General features: G+C 36.7%; 1 protein-coding gene across 3 annotated transcripts in view; it reads left to right on the top strand.

Annotated features, from left to right (window-relative positions):
* LYPLAL1 (lysophospholipase like 1) overlaps positions 1 to 23,859 on the top strand; it is a 45,788-nt gene extending 21,929 nt beyond the window's left edge. The window contains exons 4-6 of one of the 3 annotated variants that reach the window (XM_082614614.1): positions 3,032 to 3,147; positions 3,949 to 3,997; positions 23,580 to 23,859. In XM_082614614.1, the coding sequence (XP_082470740.1) occupies positions 3,032 to 3,147; positions 3,949 to 3,997; positions 23,580 to 23,812 (398 nt within the window). In that variant the 3' untranslated portion in view covers positions 23,813 to 23,859. Of the gene's footprint in view, positions 1 to 3,031; positions 3,148 to 3,948; positions 4,892 to 23,579 lie in introns of those variants that run through there. The other 2 variants (XM_082614616.1, XM_082614615.1) reach the window with 2 other exon arrangements.
* Positions 23,860 to 24,533: the final 674 nt, after the last annotated feature.

Here is a 24,533-nt window from a genome sequence, read left to right as displayed (position 1 = left end):
CCAGATTATTGGTATAGTTTTTCATGTTCTCTGATAATATTATCAGAATTTTGAAGCAGGGATAATCAAGTGCTTCTGGAATTACACCTGAATAATTTACATGGATGCTCTACATACCCATTATGATGCTCTAAATACCCATCATGAGGAAAGCGGTTAAGGAAGTAATGATCTATTAATACAACTGACTATTATGTAACCATTATATACTATATACATACATTTAGAAGACACTTAGTATACTTAGTATGTGTTCAAGGAGTAAAAAAATAATATGGAATTTTGTAATTCTGTTTAAAGACATTCAAATCAGTATTACATGAAAGTAAGGAATAAAATTGTACATATAGAGTGAGTTTAACTGTTAAAATGAATTTTTAAAAGCGTCAAAATTATATGTGAGTAGTGAGATTTTAGATAACCCATTTTCTTTATTTTTGTATGGTGGAAATACTTTACACAGTGGGCATATATTAACATATTAATTTTATAATAAGATTTAAAATTAAAATGAAGGGATAGTTGCAGTTACCAAGATGAAACCTAGCTCCACAATTTCCAGGCTGACTTTCCTGACATTATATAAGTTTCTTTTGAAGCTCTTGGAGGGAAAACTGGAGAATGATAGCATCCTTCTACTTTCTTTTAACATATATATATCTTAAATAATGTACGTTTCTTCAGCAACAATTATCAGAACTTTTAAGGCTTGGGACCGCTGTTTTAACAGCTCTCCATAGAAGATGATAAATATTTTGTTTACCCTGTCAATTTTATATGAGAGAAAATATACAAATATGGTGGGCATAATTTATATATTCCCAAATTTTTGAGACTTTATCACAGTTCATTCTGAAAAATAATTATATATAAAGTGGAAAAATTGTTGCAATTTGGTTGGAGGGTGGATTTTATTCCATTTTTAAAATCCTATTCAATTGACGGTAAACTTGAATTGTAAGTTCCCTGCCTCCCCCCCTCACCCCCTCGCCCCTGGACTTTGTTTTCAGATAGATTAGCTTAGTTTTCCCAGTACAGTTTTTATACATTATTACTGTTTTATTTAATTTAAAGACTTCATAAAAACTAGGTTATTACTTTTTTAACATGTTTTATTCAGCCTGTTAATCTTAAATGTATGTTGAAATGTTAACTCTTGACATTTTAATGCTTCACCAGCGACTATAAATATACATCATAACTATTACCTACAATGAGTTTACTCTTTGGTATTTACTTATTGAACAGTATATTTTATATTGCATTTTAAACACTTAGATGAAAATTGAATTGAAATAACTAGTCTTTTGTGTTAAATTTTCTTCCATTAGAAAAAAATACATAAAGTCCCTTTCACACCGGTGTCCGCAATGTTAAAGGTGACTGTATTGTCAAAGATCGCTTGTGAGGAATTGCAGGCTACCTCACGAGATTATAAATGGACAAGGAACTTAGATTGAATCTTAAAATAATGAGTTTTCAACGAGTACATTTTTCTTCATTATAAATTAGGAGAATTGAACATGAGGTTAAATGTCTCAAGGATGCCTTTGTTCGTAATGGCATTTCATATGTGGGAAAGTGTTTTCTTTCTTAGTTTTGTTGCTGTTCTTGTTGCTGTTCTTGCTGTGGGGGCTCGGAAATCCCATAAAATGATTAAGTTACCCTAGTCAGTAAAAATGCAGTGATGGGGTGGGTGCATTTAATGTGTAAAAATTTTCTCAGTAGGTGTGATTTTATAATAATTTTTAAATATGTTTTTGCTCACTGGTCTATTTTTATTCACATTTTATCTTTGTATGTTTTTTTAAAATATCGCATTAAAAGATCACATTTAATGATACTAGCCACATTATTTTTTTTTATGGAACATTAATTTCATTTTGCTCCATTTATGAAATTTAAAGCTTTTTTTCCATCATTGGTGCAGCTTAGATTATCTAGAACTTCATTGTCCCATATGATAACCCCTAGCCACATGTATTTAAACTCAGATTTTAACTAGGTAAAATTAAAGTAAATGTTTAATTCCTCAGTCATACTAGTCCCATTTAATATGTTACTTAGGTACATTTGGCAAAAAATATAATTCAAGCTCTTGAATTTCTCCAAAAAATAAAAACTGTGTTCCTACAGCCTTGTTATCTGTAACATATGGATTTCTTTTAAATCGTGAGATGTCTTTTAACTCTCAGTCATGCTGGGGAATATCACACCGAGTCTCTAAGCTGAAGCTGGGCCATCCTCTCTGCTATGTCACGTCAGGTACCTACCTCCATATTCTGTGTTGTGTCTGTTTTCGCCTTTGAACAGAAGGGTCCAGGTATTTTAATCTGCACATCTCTGGTGACTAGTGTCACTCCAGTGACAGTGTTTGGCACATAAAAGACAATAAAAATTTGTCAAGTGAATATTTTTTCCCCAAACTCTTTTTTAAAAGGACATATAGGTATATATGTTTGAATTATACTATCACGTCAGTTTTCAAAATAATATTACAATACAAAGATGTTTTATCTTTCTCACCAAATTTTTGATCATCCTTCCTAATTCAGAGATCACTGAGCATCTATTATATGGCAAACTCTAGAAATATAATCCTCATGGAGCTTATAGCTTGGCAAGTAAGACAGAAAGGTGCATGTTATTAATTGTAGCTGCAGTGTGAGGATTCCTACAAATATAAACAAAATGTAAGTAGACACTAGAAGTTTAAATAAATAACACTTGTGCTATGACTCATATTTTGAAATATAATAAATATTTTTACTTGATGACCAAGATTTCTTTTTTCAATTCTAGCTCCTTTTATAACAAATTATTTTACCAGTGCTGACATAGATAGAACAGTGTTATTTACTCATAGCAGGTTTTTTTCCATGAGATCTAAAGTAGGCTAAATTTCTCTTTAGCACTGTATCTCTTTTAGGTCTCCAAATATTTCTGGAAGTCTGACATAGCTATATCTTGTTCTAAATTATCGTTAGATATATTCTGCTTTTTCTGATAAGTGAATTTTTGCTTGTTTTAGGAGGATTTTCTATGGGAGGGTGCATGGCAATGCATTTAGCATACAGAAGTCATCAAGACGTGGCAGGAGTATTTGCTCTTTCTAGTTTTCTGAATAAGAAATCTGCTGTTTACCAGGTAAGTTCCAGATTTTAAAAACAAAACAGAAGAAAAAAATGAGACATTCACACATTGAAACTAAAACAACATTGATAATTACACAATAACAGTTGATTCACAGAGCATTCCTGGTAATTCAAATTAGTTATATTGATACATTCCATCTGGTCATTCATGTTTAGGAAGTGCCTTGTACAGAGATTATTGTTAAGCAAAGTGTCAAAGAGAAAAGGATAAAAAATATGTGTATGCTATATATGTATCCTGCATACATATTAAAATATAGATGATTATAACTAGGTTTGCTTATTATGTCATGAACATAATCAAACCAAAGAATCAGTTACATGGCTGATACCTATTTTTCAGCAATATCCTAATTTATGAGTATGGCATATTATAGTGCTGCAGCCTCATTACCAGAAGTAGAACCAGCAGGTATGGAAATGAGAGCAAGAGTGCTATTTTTTCCTTGATTGTACCTGAGCTCTGTGTTCCTCCCTCTTTCCACTCCATGTGAAGAGGTTTGTCTTCCCAAGACACAAGGTTTCTTCGGGAAATGCTTTGACCATTTTTGAGACAGTCCTCTACGGAGTAAATCCAGATCACGCACAACTGCAGCTCCAGTGGTGCCAGCAACCAGCTAAGCTCCTGGTCCTGGCCCATCAATATGTACCTGAGAGAGCTCTACCACTGCCTCTTTTCCGCTTTAAATGTTGAAGCTTTGGTTAAATTGGAGTTTTTCTGCCCCCTCTGATTTCTAAGAATAATGTTCTTAAATGAATTTCTTAAACTCCATTTTTGTGTTCTCTTCTCTAGGCTCTTCAGAAAAGTGACGGTGTCCTTCCTGAATTATTTCAGTGTCACGGTACCGCAGATGAGTTAGTTCTTCATTCTTGGGGTGAAGAGACAAACTCAGTGTTAAAATCTCTAGGAGTGAGCACAAAGTTTCATAGTTTCCCAGGTGTTTACCATGAGTTAAGCAAAGCTGAGCTAGAAAAACTGAAGTCATGGATTCTTACAAAGCTTCCAGACTGAATGAGTCAAGATTGATTTGTTAATATATAAGTAATGTCTTTATGAAAAGTGATTTTTACTGCCAAATTCTAATTTGATAAACAATAATTAAAATATTAAAAAATATCAGCAGTTTACTGACTTACTAGTTATTGAAATGCTTAGCACCATAGAGAGTAGTATAATCTTATTAATGGTTAACGTTAATTTAGGCAAACGTCTGTGTATTATTTGTCAGATACATTTTTATAAATATTTGAAGGCCTTGTAAGTAAGTAAATATTGAAATATTAGAAAGTACTTAAACTAGATTAAATAAAGGCAATGAGAAACCAGGAAAAGTTTTAACATGATATTATTTTATCTTCGTTATCACTTTCTTTAAATTGCCTTTCTGCAGATATTCATGTTCCTGTAGTTTTTGACAGAATAACATTAGTACCCCACATTTATAGAGTAGTTTCCCAGTACTTCACCTGATCATCACAAGAGCTTGATGAAATAGACTGAGCAGTTGTTACTGGTATTTTATAATAGGGATAGAAGGATTGAAAACTTTCCCAAAGCCTCAAGAGTGAAAACTAGAATCCAGATCTTCTCGTCCCAGTGGAGCTTCCTTTCTCTGAGACCAGATTGCTGCTCTGCCCCAGTCCTAGGGTTCCGGTTGCTCTTCAGATCCTTGTCAGCACTCAGTGTGGCCAGTCTTTTCAATTTTATCCATTCTAGTGGGTACACAGCGGTAACACTTTGTGGTTTTAATCTGCCCTTTCCTAAACTAATGATGTTAAGCAATTTTTGTATGCTTATTTGTGATCTGTATAAACCCTGATGATATCTCTATTCAGATCTTTTGCCCATTTTTTAATAGGGCATTGTAAGAGCTTGCATTGTAAGAGCTGTTTATATATGCTGGGTAAAAATCCTTTGTTAGCCAGATGTTTTACAATTTTTTTCCCTTAGTCTGTGGCTTGCCTTATTTTCTTTACAGTGTAATTCAAAAGAGCAGAAGTTTTAAATTTGATGACGTCCAGTTTATTCATTATTTTTCATTTATACTTTGTGCTTTTGATGTCATATTTAAGCAATCTTAAGAGATTCTAGGTCACTAAGATTTTCTCTTATATTTTCTTCAACTAATACACTCCTTTAGTGCTATAAATCTTCCCGCAAGTATTATATTAGTAACATCCCACGATTTTTTTATGTTTTGTGTTTTCATTTTCATTCAGGTAAAATCTTTCTAAATTCTCTTTTGATTTCTTCTTTAACCCTTGGGTTACTTAAAAGTGTGTTATTTTGTTGCAGTATATTGGGAATTTTCTAGAGATCTTTGCTATTGATTTCTAAGTTAATTCCATTGTGGGTCAAGAGAGCATACTTTGTATGGCTTGAAATCTTTTAAATTTATTGTGACTTGTTTTATAGCCCAGAATATGGTCTATCTTGGTAAATGTTTTGTGTGCACTTTAGAAAAATATGTATGATGCTAGTGTTGGGTGGAGTGTTCTCTACATATCAGTCAGATCAAGTTGGTTGATATCCTTGTTTAAATCTACTATATCCTTGCTGATTTTCTGCCTGCTTGTTTTATAAATTATTGAGAGGGGAATATTGAAAGTTGCAAGTATAACTGAATTTGTTTCACTTTGCCATTCCCTCAGTTTTTGCTTCATGTACTATGAGGCTCTATTATTAGATGCATAAACATGTAGGACTATCATGTTCCCGTGATGAACTGGCCTCTTCTTCTTTATGAAATGATCATCTCTATCCCTGATAGACTTTTTTGCTCTAAAATACTCATTGTGTGATATTGATATAGTCCTTCCAGCTCCCTTTAGACTAGCATCTTTTTCCATACTTCTCTTTTAGCCTATTTGTGTCTTTATCTGTAAAGAGCAATTCCATCAGGCAGAATACAGTTCGGCCTTCCTTGTCTATCCAGTATGGTCATCCCTGCTTTTTAATTGATTATTTAGAACATTTTAATGTGATTGTTGGCATGTTTGGATTTCAAGCTACCATCTTAACTGTTTATTTTCTCTATATTCCATCTCTTCTTCTTTGCTCCCTTATTCTTCACTTTCTACTCCCCCTTTTTTTCTTGGATTATGTGTTCTTTTTCTGGCTTCTTAGTTATGATACTTTGTACTTTTATTTTAATGATTACTGTAGGGTTTATAGCATATAATTTTTATAAATTTTTTTAAATTTTGAAATAATTACAAGCTCACAGGAAGTGTTAAAGATAGTACAGAAGAGTCCCATGTACCCTGCGCCCAGTGGTTACATCTTACGTAACTATAGTATAATGTCAAAACCAGGAAACTGACATTGGTACAATGTGTGTGTATAGTTATATGCCATTTTTTCACATGGCTGCGTGGATTCATGTATCCACCACTACAATCAATATACAGAACTGTTCCATCACCACAGAGATGCCCATTGTGCTGCCTACAGTCATATCCATCCCTTCCTCTGTCACCATCTAACCCATAACAACCACTGATTTGTACTCCATCTCTATAATTGGACATTTTGAGAATGTTATAGAAGTAGAACTATACAGTATGTGACATTTTGAGATTGACTTTTTTCACTCCATCCAAATTGTTGCAACCATCAATAGTTTACTTCTTTTTATTGCAGAGTAGTATGCCCTGGCATGAATGTATTCAATATTATAGTTTGTTAAACTGTTCTCCAATTAAAACACAGTTTTTTTGGCTATTATGAATAAAGCTGCCGTGAACACTCTTGTATAGATTTTTGTCTAGACGTAATTTTTTTTCTCTCTGGGATAAATACCCAGGAGAGTGATTCCTGGGTTGTATAATAAGTGTATGTTTAAGAAACTACCAGATTTTTCCAGAGTAGCTGTGCCATCTTATATTCCTACCAGAAGGCAGGAGAGATAAATATTCTCTACATCCTCATCAGCATTTTGTAGTATCACTATTTTTTTTTTTATTTTAGCTGTCCTAATAGGTATATAATGAAATCTCATTGTGGTCAAAATGTGCATTCCCTAATGGCTAGTGATGTTGAGCCTATTTTCATAAGCTTATTTGCCATCTCTGTATCCTATTTGGTAGATGTTTCTTCATGTCTTTTGCCCATGATCAAATTGGATTTTCTTTTTTGTTTGCGTTAACTGTTGAGTTTTGAAAGTTCCTTTTAATATCTTCTAGATGTGAGTCTTTTGTTAGATATATAGTTTTCAAATATTTTTTCACTGTCTGTAGCTTGTCTTTGCAACTTCTTAGGTTCTTTTATGCAAAAGTTCTAAATTTTAATGAAGTCCAGTTTACTGACTTTTTCTTTCATGGATTATGCTTTTGGTGTTAGTGAGCTATTGTGGGTTAATTTTTGTATGAGGTGTGAGGTTTAGGTTGACATTCATTTTATGTTTTTGCCTGTAGATGCCAAGTTGCCCAGCACTGTTTGGTGAAAGAACTATCCTTCCTCCATTGAATTATTTTTGTATCTTTATCGAAAATCAGTTGTCTGTTGCTTGTGTGTCTGTTTCTTGTTTATCTGTTCTGTTCCATTGATCTCTGTGTCTGTCCACATAACGCTAATTACTATAGTTATACAATTCTTGAAATCAGGTACAGTTAATTCTTCCTAATTTATTCTTCTTTTCAAAATTTTATTAGCTATTTTAGTTCCTTTCCTTTCCATATAAATTTTAAAATACACTTATCTATATCCACCCAAGAAATCTTGCTGGAATTTTGAAAGGAATTGTGTTAAATTTGTATAACAGTTTAGAAAGAATTGACATCCTTTCCTTATTGAATCTTCCAATTCATGAACATGATATATTACTCCACTTATTTAGGTCTTCTGTAGTTTCTTTCATTATTTTTTTGTAGAATTTAACACACAAGTTCTGTACATGTTTTGTTAGATTTGTACCTGAGTGTTTTGTTTTTTGAGGAATTATAAATGGTACTGTATTATTAAGTACAGTTTCCCTGTGTACATTGCTAGCTTATTGAAATAGAGTTGTTTTTTGTGTGGGTGTCTTATATCATATGATCTTGTTTAGCTCAGTTACTAATTCTAGGAGGTTTTCTGTAAATTCCTTGGGATTTTCTACAAAAAAAAAAGTCACTTGCAAATTGAAATCAATTTATTTCTTCCTTTCCAAATGAAGTCCTTGTATTTCCTTTTTGTTGCTTATTACACTGGCTAGAACTTCCAGCACCATGCTGGATGAGAACAGTGAGAGCAGACATCCTTGTCTTGTTTCCAGCCTTAGGGGGAAAGCATTCAGTCTTTCATCAGTAAATATGTTAGCTGTAGGGTTTTTTGTAGATGTTCTTTATCAAGTCAGTGAAACTCCTCTCTACTCCTAGTTTTCTAAGAGTTTTTATCATGAATGGTTGTTGAATTTTATCAAATGCTTTTTCCACAAGGGATAAAATTATGTATAATTATTAATAATATAATTTATTATAATTATTAATTATTATAATTATTAATGATATAAAATTATTCTCTTTAGCCTATTAATAATATGTTCTTCTGTATCTGATATGTGTTTTTTACTCTTGCTGTTTTTAAAAGTTTCTCTTATCACTGATATTGAGCAATTTGATTATGACATATATTGGTATAGTTTTTCATGTTTCTTATCCCGGGGGTTCCTGCTAATCTTTTTAGGTGGTTCTTTCTGGCCCCAGATAGTTTACTCTGTGAATACTCCAGGTGGACCATCTCTAGATCTCTGGAGTTCTGTCTCTGTGAAACGTACTCTTCTCTGGTACTCTGTCCTCTCAATTCTAGCCAACATCATCTACTCAGACTCTCAGCTCTGCATGTCAACTCAGGGAGTCCACCAGGCTCTGCATGGATTTTTCCTCTCTGTTCTGCAGTCTGGGAGCTCTCTCAAGGCAGTAAGCTAGGGACATTATAAGGCTCACCGTGTTTCCTTTCCTTCTCTCAGTGATCACTGTCCTTCATTGCCTGATGTATGCTGCTTTGAAAAACATTATCTCCAGTACTTTGCCTTTGTTTGTTTGTTTTGTTTTTGTTTTTTTCTGGTTGTTTCAGGTGAAAGAATCCATCTAGTCCGTGTTTATTAATTACATTATGTCTGAATGCTAAATTATCCTTTAAAGAGATTTTTTTAAAGTTTTTTAAAGTCTTTTATATTTACCCATATTCTTTCCTTTTCTAATGTTCTTCATTCCTCAATATAGCTTCAGATTTCCATATGGTATCATTTTCCTTCTGCCTGAAATACATTAACATTTATGACAGACATGTCTACTGCTGTTAAATTCTTTCAACATTCTTCTATCTGAAAAAGTACTATTTTGTTTTTATTTTTGAGAGCTGTATAGAATTCTAACTTGACAGGGTTTTCTTTCTTTCATTACTTTAAAGATCTTATGCTGTCATCTTCTAGTTTGCATTTTTTCTGCTGTTGTTCTAATCTTTTATCCTCTGGCTGCTTTTACAATTTTCTCTATTTTTAGTTTTAAGCGATTTGATTAGGATGTGCTTTGGTGTTGTTTTCTCCAGTTTCTTTGTGCTTGGAATTTCTTGAGTTTCTAATCTGTGGATTTATAGTTTTCGTGAAATTTAGAGACATTTTGGCCATTGCATTTTCAAATATTTGTTTGCCTATCTCCTGTCCCTTTTTTGTAGGATTTCAATTATACTTATATTAGACTGTTTGAAGTTGTTTCACAACTTACTGGTACTTATTTTTTTCTTTTTTTTAAATTTGTTTTCACTCTCCATTTTATTTTGGATAGTTTCTATTCCTGTTGTGAATTTTGCTGGTCTTCTCTTCTGCAGTTATTTGTCATTAATCCCATCTTTTTTATCTCAGGTATTGCCTATCTCTAGAAGTTCTTTTTTTAAATTTCTTGAATTCATATAATTAATATGCTTAGTCTTTTCTCCACCTTCTTGAATATATGGGATATAGTTTTAATAGCAGTTTTAATATCTTTATTTGTTGAGCCTATCATCTCTGTCATTTGTGACTTTGTTTCAATTAATTTTTCTTTTTATTAAGGATAAATTTTTTTGCTTCCTTTGTATGCCTAGTGATTTTTTATTGGATTTCAGACACTGTGAATTCTACATTGTTAAGTGCTAGATCAGTTTGCATTTCTATAAATATTTATGAGCTTTGCCATGGAATGCAGTTAGGTTACTTGGAAAGTACTTAGAAGTATTTTGATCCTTTCAGACTTCCTTTTAAGCTTTCTTAGGTAGTACTAGAGCAGTGTTTGCTCCAGGACTAACTTTGCCCCACCATTCAAGCAACACGTTTGAGTACTCTAGCTGATACTCGCTGGATTGTGAGGTTTTACACTCTGACTAGTGGGAACTCAAATTTTTCCCAGCCCTCTCTGAGCCTCAGTGATCATTCCTTCTGTTCCTTCTAGGTAGTTCATACTTTCCTTACACAAATCTGTTGGTTAGTACTCTGCTGAAGATTTGAGGGGGACCCTCTGAAGATCTCTGTCAGTCTTGCAGCTGTCCAGTACTCTGTCATATGAACTCAAAGCTCCTTGACTTTCTGGACTCCCAGCTCTGTCTCCTCCTTCGGCTCCATCTGGGTCTCCGTCTCCATGCTGTAGCCTTGAAACTCTTCACACAGTAAGCTGGGCATTTGTAGAGCTCACTGCATTTGCTTCTCCTTCTTAAGGGATGACTCTCCTGTACTGCTAGTGCCCAATATCTGAAAATGTATATGTGGCCCACCTTTTCAGTTGTTTCCGGTCAAAAAATAAATCTGGTCCCTGTTCCATCTTGGCCATCTTGGTCATAAGTGGAAGTCCCTTCATTCCCCTTTTATTTGAAGCTATAAACTGTAAATTTGAAGAGGGAGGGAAGGAGGAAGAAAGGGTAGGAAGGAGAGAGGAAGAGAGACAGAGACTGAGACTTTAACTAATAAAGTCCAAATCCCCTCAGAGAAGACTCAGTTCCTGCAGTATTTTAATTATCTTAAGCTTTTAATGACCTTCAGCTTCTTGACATTTTAAATGCCCTGGCTTGAATATACATGGTATCACTCATGTTTAAAGCCCTTATGGCTGCAATTTGCCTTAAGAGTAACATATATACGTATCATAGATAAGCGTGTCAGGCTTATACGTGTTGAGTATATACATACCAAATATAAGAGAAAGGAATCCAGATCTTTTTGGTGAATATTTGTCCTATCACTTGATAATTATGTATTCTTGGATAAATTTCAGCCTCTGCTACAGTATACTCTTGTGAAATTGTTGTGTGAGGATCAAGTTGTATAGCATGTGTAAAAGCCTTTAATAAAACGTAAAGTTAAAGAAATTGAAGGTATTACCTGTATAGTTTTGCCAGAAATGGAGGGAGGTATGTGTGTAATGGTTATAAATCTTTCTCCACAAACTGGTCTATGCATGAAAGGTATATCTAAATATTTTATATGATAATCTTCGATCCAAGTCTACTCCCCTACCCATTGGGCTGATAGGATATTCAGTCTTAGTTGTCATTTGCTGCTTTACCTCATTCCAAATCCTGCCAGTCTGGGCCCCCTTGCAAAGGGTAGTATCTTTAGGGAGGCCCTGCATTATCCAGTGCTCACTCACCTTGAGACACCTATTGTCCATATGCATGTGGTCTCTTAAAGCCAAGTATTTGAGCCTGAAAAGTCATTGCTAAGGCTAGGCACACGAGGGTTTAAGGTTTTATCCTCCTAAGGAAACAGCTCAGCCATTTTCCTCATGTTCTGTTACTTCACCCACATAAACATTTCCTAAGGCAAGAGAGTTGAAATAGTCTTGATACTTTCTTACGTGGGAGAGGAAGAATAGCAACAAGAAGAAAGCATAAATCAGTATCACAGTAAATTATATATGTTTATATGTTGGGGAGACTGGAATTTTTCAAGAGAGGAGAGATAAAGCTAGTATGTAAGTGAAGGGAGATGTTCACTTTTTACTATATATTTCTTCTGTTTGAATTTTTATAATGAGCTTTATTGGTTTTGTAATCCTTAAAGTGAAGTAAATGTTTATTGATGGCAGTTTTTCTCAACTAAGGACTGAATAGGAAAGATCACCATCAGTGGTAGGAAAATTAAATGTACTCTTTATAGGAAGTTAAGAATTTCAATTAACAAAATGAACTGAGAACAAAATATGAAACAGACTGGCAATTTGACTATTGAGAATTTAAAGTACTTTAATACGTTGAAGAAAAGTGCAGATATCACTTAGCCAGAATATATTTAAACAATACGTCTTTATCATATAAAGAATTTCTTGATATACAATAAGAGAACAGAAAGCCATGTAAACATTTCAAGAAAAATCAGATTATATGATACACAAAGACCGCTGGTTCACAAGACTTTGTATATAATTTTAATACATGAAAAGCTAGAATTATATTTACAGAGAACAAATGTACTGTTATGTACATTTTGATTCTACTTTAAAATTTACCCTTTAGAAATACGTTTCTGTGAGTATACACATGTACAGTCTTCCGAAAGGAGTGTAGCCTCAGCATATTCCTACACTGAGGGTAAGATGCAGACCCATGCATGTGTTATCTCTGTCATATTTGTTAAATTCTGCCATTTAGCTGCAACCAAATCAGCTCAATTTGTTTCATGCAGCAGTAAGACTATGAACAGAACTCCAAGCACCAGAATGAGGTCAACCTACAGCCCTGCTCTCAGCTGTGCTCCCCAGGGCCCTGGTGCCACCCAGCTGAACAAATTGCATGGCCTAGTAAGGATGTGCCTCAGGAGGCCAGCTGTCCTTCTCCTTAAGTTTCTGTATTAACCTTCCTACTTGAACCAAAGCATTAATGCAGGCATTACAGGAGCAATTGCACAGACTCCACCTTGGCCTGCGAGGACACAGTTTAGGACAAGGTATCCTCCACAACAGCCATGGCCATGAACTGAGTTGGACCTGAATGCTTCCAGGAACAAGAGGGTATCACTGATCATTTTAGCTAAAGATACACGCAAATTTCTTACCAGTTTTTCAAATTGGATGGTTCCCATTGTAAGGTCACAGCCCTTAGGTTGTACATAAATAACAAATTGGTTGTCATCTCTCTAGAAGGCTTTCCCGAATAATCAAGGTAGCTTCATTTTGGAGAGATCTCCAGTCATCTTAGATCTGCATGAGCTATTTATGATATTTCCTAAAACACTTGAAAGTCTATTATGACACGTGAAAGTCACCATGTTTTCCAGCGATACAAGTTAATACCTACTTTGCAATTCTGAGGCCCCCTCAAATGGGACCTACATCAGCCAAAGGCATAGGTGACAGTGTCTCCAGCATGACTCCTGGCCAGCTGAGAAGCCTTAGTCCTCCCAGTTCAGTTCAGCAATTGAGTCTAGTCCTTGTTTTTGCAGAGAATGCCCAGGAGAAGTCACCCCAGCCTGTGCTGTTTGTCCACACCACGAGCTGCGTTGCATTTGTCCATACCACAGACTGAATAAGTGACAGTTATGGGAATGGGTATGGAGGAGATATCTGGGGAGCGTGCTGACAGATGGTTGGTTTTGTCTTTTGTGAGGGAAGGGTTTGGTACAGGAGCTGGGGCCATCCTTTGCTGTTTCCACAGACTTAGTAAGGTTAAGAAGAATGGTGATCAAATCTTGAATCCTGTAGAGAGGTGGCAGGCCTGGCACTCAGTTAAATCTAAGGTGCTTTGTAACAGTGTGGGAAACCTCACCAGGGTGTTTTCCAGCTTGAGGAAAGCTCCAGGGTGGTCCTGAAAGACAACAATCATTAATATCCCTCTCTTCCCCATAAGTTCCTGGGGTCTAAGATGCTCTCTGGTATCTCTCCACTTACACATAATTTATGTCCTATTCCAGTAGCTATAACTTCATCTTTTTTCTAGTTGTCCCTTACTCATGCCCAGACCTTTCATCCAGAAGGGTTGGGTACAACAAGGGCAAAGGCATTTTTATAGAACCTACAGAGACACATTACGCCCCCCACTTTGGGCCACATGGACCACTATAGGGGGACTCAGCAAACACTGCGCTCAGCCAATTAGTGATGATCTTGTTTCTCCAAGATCATGTCATTGAAACAAATAAATCCATACTTGTAAACCAGAAGTAAGTTTAAATCCCCTTCCTGCTTTCGACTAAGCACCCTCCCGGAAGGTATACCAACCAGATCAGCCTGGGTTGCCATTAGGGGAAGGAAGAAGCATTACACTCAGTGGTCAGGAGGAACAACAAATTTTCAAAAGCACTTTATATAATCTCCCAACACTTTTATTCTGACCCTTACCCAGGAAACAGCTGAGAGGAGATGATCCCTTTCTGAGGACAGCTGTATTCCTTGACCTTACCAAGGTGTCTGGACCAGAAGAAAGTGAAGGAGGTAGAGCCAGACATCTTTTGAGTCAATTTTTGGCAAGAACCCCCCAATTCTCAACAATACCAAATCCCAGTGAATTGCAGGGAATGTTCAAAGACTACCGAATACCTGACTACCAGCCCATTGTTTTGCAACAAAAGGCACACCATTGCCAGACTGAAAACCATCCAGAAATATAAGCCAAAAATATAACACAGATGAGTTTCATGACCCACAATAGTGTGGTCAGTGTAAACTTATCACACTGGAACGTCAACATATAACCTGAAAAATTGTTAATAAGTAGTGAGGCACCACCTATAACCCCAAGAAGAGGCGAAAGGTCAGATGTAATCAGTGTGTCAGGAACAAGTATGGGCAATGCCCCCTGCTATGTGGTTGCCTTCACTGCCAGACAACTGGGTCAGCTTTTGCCAGGACTCAAAAGTCTGGCATGCAGTGGTAACCTGTGTATCAAAAACAGAAGCTCTTTTACCTTGTACCCAACACGATGGTTGATGTGTCACTCTGTCTGGTCTGATGATGGTTCACGTAAACAACACTGGCAGTCTGGCAGTGCAGACTCAACCAGCAGCTTGATTCCAGTTGGTTTCAGTGCCAAAGGGGGTAGTCTTGAATCTTACAGTCTGTGGTTTTCCAAGTGACAGTCCAAATAATCAGGCCATGGCAACAACCCAAGAGTCAGTAAAAATATAATGAGATTTATCAAGTGTCATATTTGTCAGAGCTATAAGAACGACCTTGGGTTTTGCCCACTGAGCAAAATGACCCTGTCCACTTTGAGTTCTGAATAAGTTGGCCCTGAGCCTGAACAATTGCAGCCGCCCAGTGGACACCACCAGCTGTCAGCTTAGCCAAACCATCGGTGAAGCAGTCCCAGACATTATGGGGAACCTCTGTGAATCAAGGGCCCCAATGAGCCAGCAACTTTGCTACAGGTGGTGGAGTGGAATAGCTGCCATTTTTTCATATAGAGCCAAGATGCTTCTGGGGCCAGGCTGGCTACATTCTTGAATGTACCATTTCCATTACTGGATCCTTTTTTCACTTTGTTAGTCATTGAGTCTGAATTGATCCATCCCAAAATGGAAATACCAGGCCAGAGAGTCACAGTTGCTCCAGGGGTCAGACACTCAGTTTCAGTAAGAGCCCAATAGTGAGCTAAGAGCTGCTTTCAAAAGAAGTAAAACTGGTAGCTGTGTCAAGGAGTCAATGAGTCTAAACCCTAAGGGGCACCTCCAAGTAGAGGCCACCTCCCTTTGCCAGAAGCTCCAACTGGCAGCATCATCACTCACAGAGACGTGTAGCTCAAAGGGATCATTGAAGATGTAGGGCCCCAGAAGCATCAGCACCTCTCTACATGCAGCTATTCCCAAACAGGAGAATCCCTTTTGGATCTTATGGGCATTTACAGTATAAGCATATAAAACATAAATACCAATTACACATTCAGCAGTGGAAGCCAGAACAATACATTGCATTAACACAGAGGACTCCACTCCCTGGCCACGTTAACGTTCCTTTCTTACTGTGAGCTCTGTCCTGACCCCAGCAGTTGAATTTGGGCATAAACTCACTAATGGGACCCAGTTGGATGGTAGCTCAGGTGCCAGTATCCACCAGAGCCACAAAAGTTTGAATCCCTTCTCTTCCCGACCTTCCCTAACCCCTTTGGTAGATTATGGCTTCTCATCCCTTTTGGGAACACAGCAATGTCACCTAGCCCTAACCATCTTACTCCTTAAACCAGCTGAGGTCAGTGAAAGGAGACAGGATGGGTCACAGGGGTACGGAGAGGGAGGGTGACTCCACTCAGTAAGCAAGTCACATTTCAGTTTGGGGAGGCATGTCCGCAGCATGCAATAATTTATTTAGATTGTTGGAGTCAGTTTCTCATTCTTCAGGGGATCAGCCTCATCAGCATTGTAAACCAAACCTAGAACACTAAAAGCCTGAGTACCAGTCAATGCCCTATCTGTGGTTTCCCATGGGAAATTGTCTCAGGGAAGTTTTCCCATGGGGCCAAAGCTCCCTGAAAGCAAGCAGGACCCACTGCAAAAAAATAAGACAAAGCTCTGAGACATTTTACTGCCATCTTCAAATGGATCTAAGGTTGGCATAACAGACTACAGGAGGGTCTGAGCCATAAGCCAACCCAGCTGTTCTGTTCCTCCTTAAGGAGCATCCTTGCACGATGCTCTCTATCTACCAGGTGAACCAGAGAACTTTCTAAAGATTTGCCTGGTCTCTCCTCTTAGGGATTGTGAATTTCACTCCTTTCACACTCAAGGCAGTTATGTGTCTCTGTAACTGTTGTCTGAAAGAGAAAAGATACTTCTACCCATACAGAATGAATGTTAGTATCAGTTATTCTAAAGGGGTGGGCCCGAAGCTGAGGTTGACCGAGGTCCTTCCACTGAAGGAGAGTTAGCAATGGATAGGGTACCAATTGGATAGTTGTCTGGATCCCGTTCCTTAGCCTGCAATGGCCCCCCTAATTGTTACTGAACACAAGTTTGTGTGCCCGACACACAGCCAAACAAACTGAAAGGTTGGAGTTTGGATCAGAGGAAGGTTTTTGCAAGGTCATGCAGGGAGACGGGTGGCTCGTGCCCAAAAAACTCTGAGCTTCTTGAAGGGTTTCAACAAATCACTTTTAAAGGCAAGGTGAGGGAGGGACATGGTTAGTTGTTGCAGACTTCTTGGGGTAGGATTCCTCTGTTCTTGCAGCTGTCCATGTTTGTCAGGTCACGATGTTCCTGTAACCCTGCAACAAGGCAAATATTATTCTCTGTTCTGCAACTTTTTATCTCTATATGAATGGACTCAAAGATCAGAGCCCTGAGAATAGTCTATTCTGTGTATTTCAGGCAAGATTGTTTTGCAAACGGTGCAGAGCCAGCATGACTAAGCACAGGCAACAAAATAGATCTAATATGGAGTCAGATTTGTTCTTCTCCATTACATAATTTCTTTTCATTAAGAATAAATACACTGGAAGACCATTTATTGCCCAATTGACGTACAATTTCTTCAGTGTGTTTGCTGCCATTTCCCATGGACTTCCCTCAAATTCTGTTCATTATCCTGCAAAGCCTTCATGCTTCCCTTTCTCATACTTCAGCATTTGAGAAAATGAGTGTGAAATTTAATTTGAAATATTGAGTGGACTTTTACAAAAATGTAAAGTATTATCTTAAAATACATTTTCTTTGTGCTATCCTCATGTTATTATGTGCGTTACCTTTGTGATTTTACTTAGGCCTTTTTGTCTTGGATTGGTTGCAAAAGCCATATGTGATTTTTATATTGGGAATAGAATTAATGAGTCTATGATGAATAGTGGACATCCTGTTTTGAAGAAATCATATTTTGGGCAAAATGCCCATAAGAGACTTATGTTTTTGCCAATAGTTTAGTGCAGAGCCTCAGGGATCTTTCTTTTCTTTCTTTCTTTTTTTTTTTTTTTAAGAAATGAGAAAGTTTGATGCTTTTGCATTCTATTTTAAATTCGTTTTAGGGGTGATTTCAAAACAGCTTGTTACTTCATTTTTTGTTATTGTAACAAATTCATACTTGTTTTGTTTTGTTTTGTTTTGGTGTTTCACTACCTACACTTAAGGGCAGAGTATTACTTTAATTAAAAATCACTCTGGGGACTTCCCTGGTGGTCCAGTGGCTGAGACTCCGTGCTCCCAATGCAGGGGACCTGGGTTCAATCCCTGGTTGGGAAACTAGATCCCACATGCATGCCACAGCTAAGAGTTTGCATGCCGCAACTAAGAAGCCCGCATGCCACAACTAAAAAAGATGCTGCATGCTGCAACTAAGACCCAGTGCAGCCTATATAAATAAATAAATATTAGAAAAAGAAATCACTCTGTTTTCATTTTCTGTTTCTCTCTTTCTTCCCACCTCAATTTTTTCTAGTCAGTTGGTGGCTTTTCCACTTGAAACTAGAGAAACACTTGACATATTAGTTACTTGACATATTAATTTTGGCCACTTCTGGTATGCTTTCTTTTGCCAATGAAATTATTGCAATTGAAAATTTGGGTGCGGGTCTCTATGAGAAACAGAAGTCTTTCCCTTAGGCATTAAGTATTAAGGCAGTTTCTCTACCATATAACAAGAGAGAAGTGTTAAAACCAAAGTTCATGACATGCAATTGGCAGAGGCAAATAAATGGTTCTCTTTAAAAATTTAACTTCAAGAGCAATAAATCTCTAGTTAAACTTAAAAACAGGATTTTTAAATGGCAAATGAAAAATATACCAATTTCAAATAGTAGCTGAAATCCTTTTTTTTTTAAATTAATTTAATTTAATTTTTTTTTCTTAATTATCCTGTGAAATGTCAAGTGTGCTTTAGGGCATCTGGTTAACATTGTCTTAGTTCTGCCATATAATCAAACAATTTTTACTGCTGGAGGGAATTCAGAGATGATCATTTTACACATATGGAAACTGAGATCCAGAGACAGTCAGTGATGTACCCATAGTCCTGAAGAAACAGGGCTAAAACATAATTTCCCTTTCTGATGCTTTTTTCACTATGCCACATTGCCGTAGCAGTTCAGAAAGTATAGCTAAATATTCACATAAATTTCAAATGACTTAGATTTAAAGCCATTTCCTTTCCTTTGTAGACATTTTATATTCATGCTCCTTTTGGCTCCATTTGTACTGTTTTGCTAAATGATGTAGTGGTCTTTCCCTTTGCCTCAATGTAATAGTAGGCCCAGCCTAATTTTTAAATAATGGAACAGATTTAAGAGTTTTTAAAGATTATGAACGATTTCTATCAGAATTCTAATTTCTGAATCCCATAACCTGCTTCAGTCCTTATCTTACTCGATATCTTTATAGAATGTGACACACTGATTAACCCCTCATTCTGGAAACAACTCTTCCAGCCTGGTTTTTCTAATATCTCTGGACTATGATTTCTCTATCTCCTTCAATGGTTTCTTTACTGTTAGTCCCTTAATGTGGAGACTCCCTTTGGTTCTATTTTTGTCTTTATTCTCTCTCTGGGTGATCTTCCACTTTTATAGCTTCAGAAAGCTGGCTTCCTATCTACACCTCTGGCCCCAAGCTCTCTTTGTTGCTCCACATCTGCATTTTATACTTCCTGCTGGAGCTTCCCACCTGGTTGTCAGACAACCAAGATACATGTCATATATTCACAACATTGCAAAATTTTCACACTTACCAAGTGTGATGTGGGTTAAAAAAACAACAACAACAACTAATCTCTCCAAGTTCCTGTTCCCTCACCTGTACAATGGATTTGTTATGAGATTAAATGTGAAGAGCCCAGCACAGCAAGTGGAGAGTTATTGCTTTGTTGTCCACTCCAGAACCTACTTCTCCTGTTGCGGTCTGTTTTCAATGACCTTCCCTCCACATAACAATGTCTTTGTGTCATACCCTACTCTTCTCCATCTCTCATCTTTTCATTATGTCAGTTAACAATTCCTTTTGATGTTCTATCAGCGAAACGTCTTTCTGTTTTCGCCTCTAAACCATCCCCATCGTCTCTGCCTTAGTTCTGGTCTCATTGTACCTTTGGATCTGTCTGCCTCTGGTCTCTTTTGTCTGTTCATTCTCCAGGATGGCCTTCTCTACTACCTAACAACCTCACTGTCTGGGTGGGCTTCCCACTGTCTTCAGAAAAAAATTAAAATTTTTTAATTAAGCAGCAAATTCCTTTACAATCTAGCCCCTACCTACTATTTCAGCTTCATCTCCTGCCCTTAAATTTGTTAAGTTAAAATATTGTATATGATGTGTTAGTTAACTTGTAAAACTAATTTAGTGTCTTCTGGTTTAGTTAATAACAAGTAGGAAGGTAGGATAGACCAGTGTATGTTTTAAAACAATTTAAAATTTATATAAAAGTCAATTTCAAGTACCGTATAAAGAACTTTTTTTCCTGAACTATTCGAGAGTAAGCTGCCAACAGAATGCCCCATCATCCAGAATACTTTGGTGCATATTTTCTACAGACAAGGACATTCTGCACATCCATAGTACAACCATAGTAATCAAGGAGTTCAAAATAGTACATTACTACAATTTAATCCTCATTAGACTAGACCCTCATTCAACTTTCACCAAGTGTTCAATTATATCTTTTATAGCAAAAAAATCCACACCAGATCGCACGTCACATTTATTTGTTATGTCTGTTTAATTGCCTTTGGTCTGGAACAGTTCCTCACTCTTTACTTGACTTCTATCACTTTGATACTCTTGAAACTTTTAGGCCAGTTAGTTTTGTAAACTGAATTATTCTGATGTTTCCTCACAATTACATTTGGGTTAGTTCCTCTTGTGCAGAAACATAGAAGTGATGGTGTATACTCCTCATTGTATCCTATCAAGTGGCTCATGGATTCAATATATCCCAGTACTAGAAATGTTCATTTTGATCATTTTATCAGTAAGGATAGTAACGTAAGTATTATTCACTGTAAAATTACTCCTTTCCCTTTGGCAATTAATAAGTATTTTGTGAGGACATACTTTGAGACTATGGCAGTATCATATTCCTCATTAAAATTTTGATTTGTTTATTATATCAGAATCAACTCATGGCTTCCTATTTCATTCAATGGATTGTAATATACTGCTGTCATTTCCTTTTAATACTAAAATTTTCCCAGAATTGGCCAGTTAGTGTCTTTTTTGAGTTGGCTTCAATGTTCTTTTCACAGGTCCCTTTCATTCTTTGAACATTGTGTTATTTTACAGCTCACAAAGATGTATCAGGTGCATCTTGCACTTTTCTTGCCCAAGCCACTGAATCAATCATTTCTCCAAAGACTCCTGGTTCCTATTTAGTGAAACATGAAATTTAGAAACCAAGATCTGGGCACTAAGTAGACACATTCTATTAGGGTATTGCTGTTCCCAGGCCCTTAGTGGAGAGAACTGGGGATAAATGTATGTGTGTATATATATATATATATATATATATATATATATATATATACACATTAACAATGATATTTAGGTATATGTATATTCTATATTATTTGTATACATATATATGAATTATACAATAGACATACCTTTACATGTATTTATGTTGTATAAACACATATATATATATGCATATATGGAATGAGTTCATACATGAATGAGAGATAGTGTATGATAATGGAATACCTTCTGACTTTTCTGAAACATATTAAAAATTAAGGTAATCAGTACAGAGTGACTTTAGCTGCAGAAATCCTGATCAACTATGACTTAAGCAGTAAAAATAGTTATAAATCTCACAAAGAAAAGTTGGAGAAGTGCTCTCTGGTTTGGTATAGCTGTCCAATGCTGTCATTAAGGACCCAGACTTTTCCATTTATTCACATTGTCATCCCCAGCATGTTGGCCTTTTTCCTGACATTTGTTATCCTATGGTCACAAAATGGCTGCCAGAGAACCAAACAGTGCCTCCTCACACTGCAGCATTCAGTGCAAGAAGGAAGAGAAGGCATAGCCAAGAAAGACTTCATCACTTGTCTGTCTTTTTTCAAGCAACATAGTCTTTCCCAGAAATCTCCCAACTGTCTCCTCCTTCCATACTAGTTTTCAGAACTATGCTACATGGCCCCAGATCCCTTAGAAAAAAAGTCATACTTAGCCAAAGTTTTCTGACTTCGTTAACAATATGTGTGTGTGTGTATATATATATATATATATATATATATATATATATATATATATATATATATATTTAGTTTGCAGTTTATACTAACTCTTCTGTCTTTCTGCTGGGTGAATATGTAGAGAAAACCACTTGTGTGCTTTCTAAACTTGTTGACACTCCAATGCAGGGACCCAGTTCCACCAAGATGACAGAATATGTATTTATTAATTCAATGAGTATTCACTGGATATTATTGTAAATGCTAAGATATGAAATTCCTGCCCTGAAAGAGCTTGCATTCTAGTGGTGTGCTCCATCAGAAGAAATCTAAATCCAGATCAGAGGAGATCAAAAGACTTTTCAGAATTACCTTTACTTACTTCCTATCACTCTGCTTTACTCTTTCAAAAACAGAAGTCGGCTGTTCATTTCTGGTGTATATTTGACTCTGACCTAAATTATATTTTTCCTGGCTGATATTTCTGAGTTTGTGAAATGAATTTGGGCTTCTTCCTACTTTTAAGTACTAACATTTGCAATGCTATTTTTGCATCTTTTTGTTCATTTTGGTCAATTATAGTGTTGAGAATTTTGTAGTCCTGCTCTTTGAACAGCCACTCTTCCTTAAATTTAGTGTGTCCCACTTGGGAAGAAACTCATACTTTAAATGGAAACTTTTGCTGTACAATATGGCTTTGGAAAATTGCCACAGGAATGTTTTTTGATTGTATAGGACTTGGCAATGAAAATAATTGGTTAAAGAATGACATTAAAAAATAATCCTCGGATTTTGACACCTTAGAGAAGAAAAGAGGGAATGTTATTATATCACTCTTTCTCCATGATATGCTTTTCTTAGAAGAGAACAGTATATGTTTAACTAAATAATAACTTACTGCTTAATGTCTATTTTAAAAGGACATATTATCAGTTTGGATGCTTTGGAACAGCATGAAATAGAAAACACAGACTCTGTCTTAGTCCATTTGGGCTGTTGTAACAAAATACCACAGGCTGGGTGGCTTATAAAGAACAGAAATTTATTTCTCACAGTTCTGAAGGCTAGAAGTCCAAGATCAAGGTGCCAGCATGGCAGGGTTCTGGTGAAGGTCCTCTTCTGGGTTGTGACGACTTCTCACTATGTCCTCACATGATGGAAAGGGCGAGGGAGCTCTCTAGGGTCTCTTTTATAAGGTCATTAATCCCATTCATGAGAGCCCCTCCCTCATGACCTAATCACCCCCAAAGACCCCGCCTCCTATTATCATTACGTAGGGCATTAGGATTTTCAAATATGAGTTTGATTGCACCAGGAATGGGGGTGAGGGGGGAAGCAAAAACATTTAGCCTATAGCATATTTTTAAACTGAGTAAAGAAATAAATGTATTACTTCACAGAACAAGAAGTCCAGAAGTTGCACAGGCTCCTCCACCATGCAACCAGGCTGTTAGGGACACAGACTCATTCCATCTCATGGCACCGCCATCCCAAGAGGGCTGACTGTGCTCTCAGGCCAACTCCTCTCTGGTCGAGTGATGGCCTCAGAAGTTCCAGGCATTCCATTCAGATGCAGCATCATCAAGAGGAAGAAGAAGAACCACCCTTTTTTCTGATTCTCTTTTGGGAGTGAGAAAACTTCCCTAAAGGTCCCCAGAAGACTCCCTCTCACATGTTACTGACCAGACTTGGGTCATATGCCCATTTCTAAACCAGTTGCTGGCAAGAAGTGGGGTTCCCCTGATTTGCTTAAATCAGCGTCCATTTCCCAGCGCTGGGGACAGGATCACCTTCTCATGACATGCTTTGTGGAGCGCAGATACCTGAATGAAATTGGATTCTGCTAGGAAAGAAGTAGCTGGAAGGAGAGGAAATGGATGCTGAAGAAGTGACCACTTAATAACCGCCGAGTGGGTTCTCGCTGCTATTTGATTGGTTTAGCAATGTCAATCCATTGGTCAAAAGAAAATTAGTTTAACTAGGATTGTATTGTCCTGACCATATGTTTTCAATAGTGTCTAAAAGCAAAATACAAGCAAAATATGTATGAAGTGACTCTCACGTCATTTAAAAAATCTTAGGTGTAATTGCAATTAAAGTTTAGCAGACAACCTCCAATCCCCAAATGAAATAATCTGTCTCCATCTGTGTCTCCTTTAACCTTATTCTATTACCTCAGTTGGTTTTTAATGCCTGAAACATTATCTAAATGTTCAGCTGAGATCCGCATTTGTTCACTTTAAATCCCCAATAATTGGTGCAAAGAAGCTTTTTAGGGTGCTGGTGCGAAGTTGTTTTCACTCAGGCTGTTCTAGATGAAAAGCTTAATTCTGTGGGGAAACCATGCCAGGGCA

This window comes from Mesoplodon mirus, assembly GCF_964341445.2.
Source record: "Mesoplodon mirus genome assembly, chromosome: 3".
NCBI classification, from domain to species: domain Eukaryota; kingdom Metazoa; phylum Chordata; class Mammalia; order Artiodactyla; family Ziphiidae; genus Mesoplodon; species Mesoplodon mirus.
The sequence above is the reverse complement of the archived record's forward strand: the minus strand, read 5'-3'. Positions and strand labels throughout refer to the sequence as shown.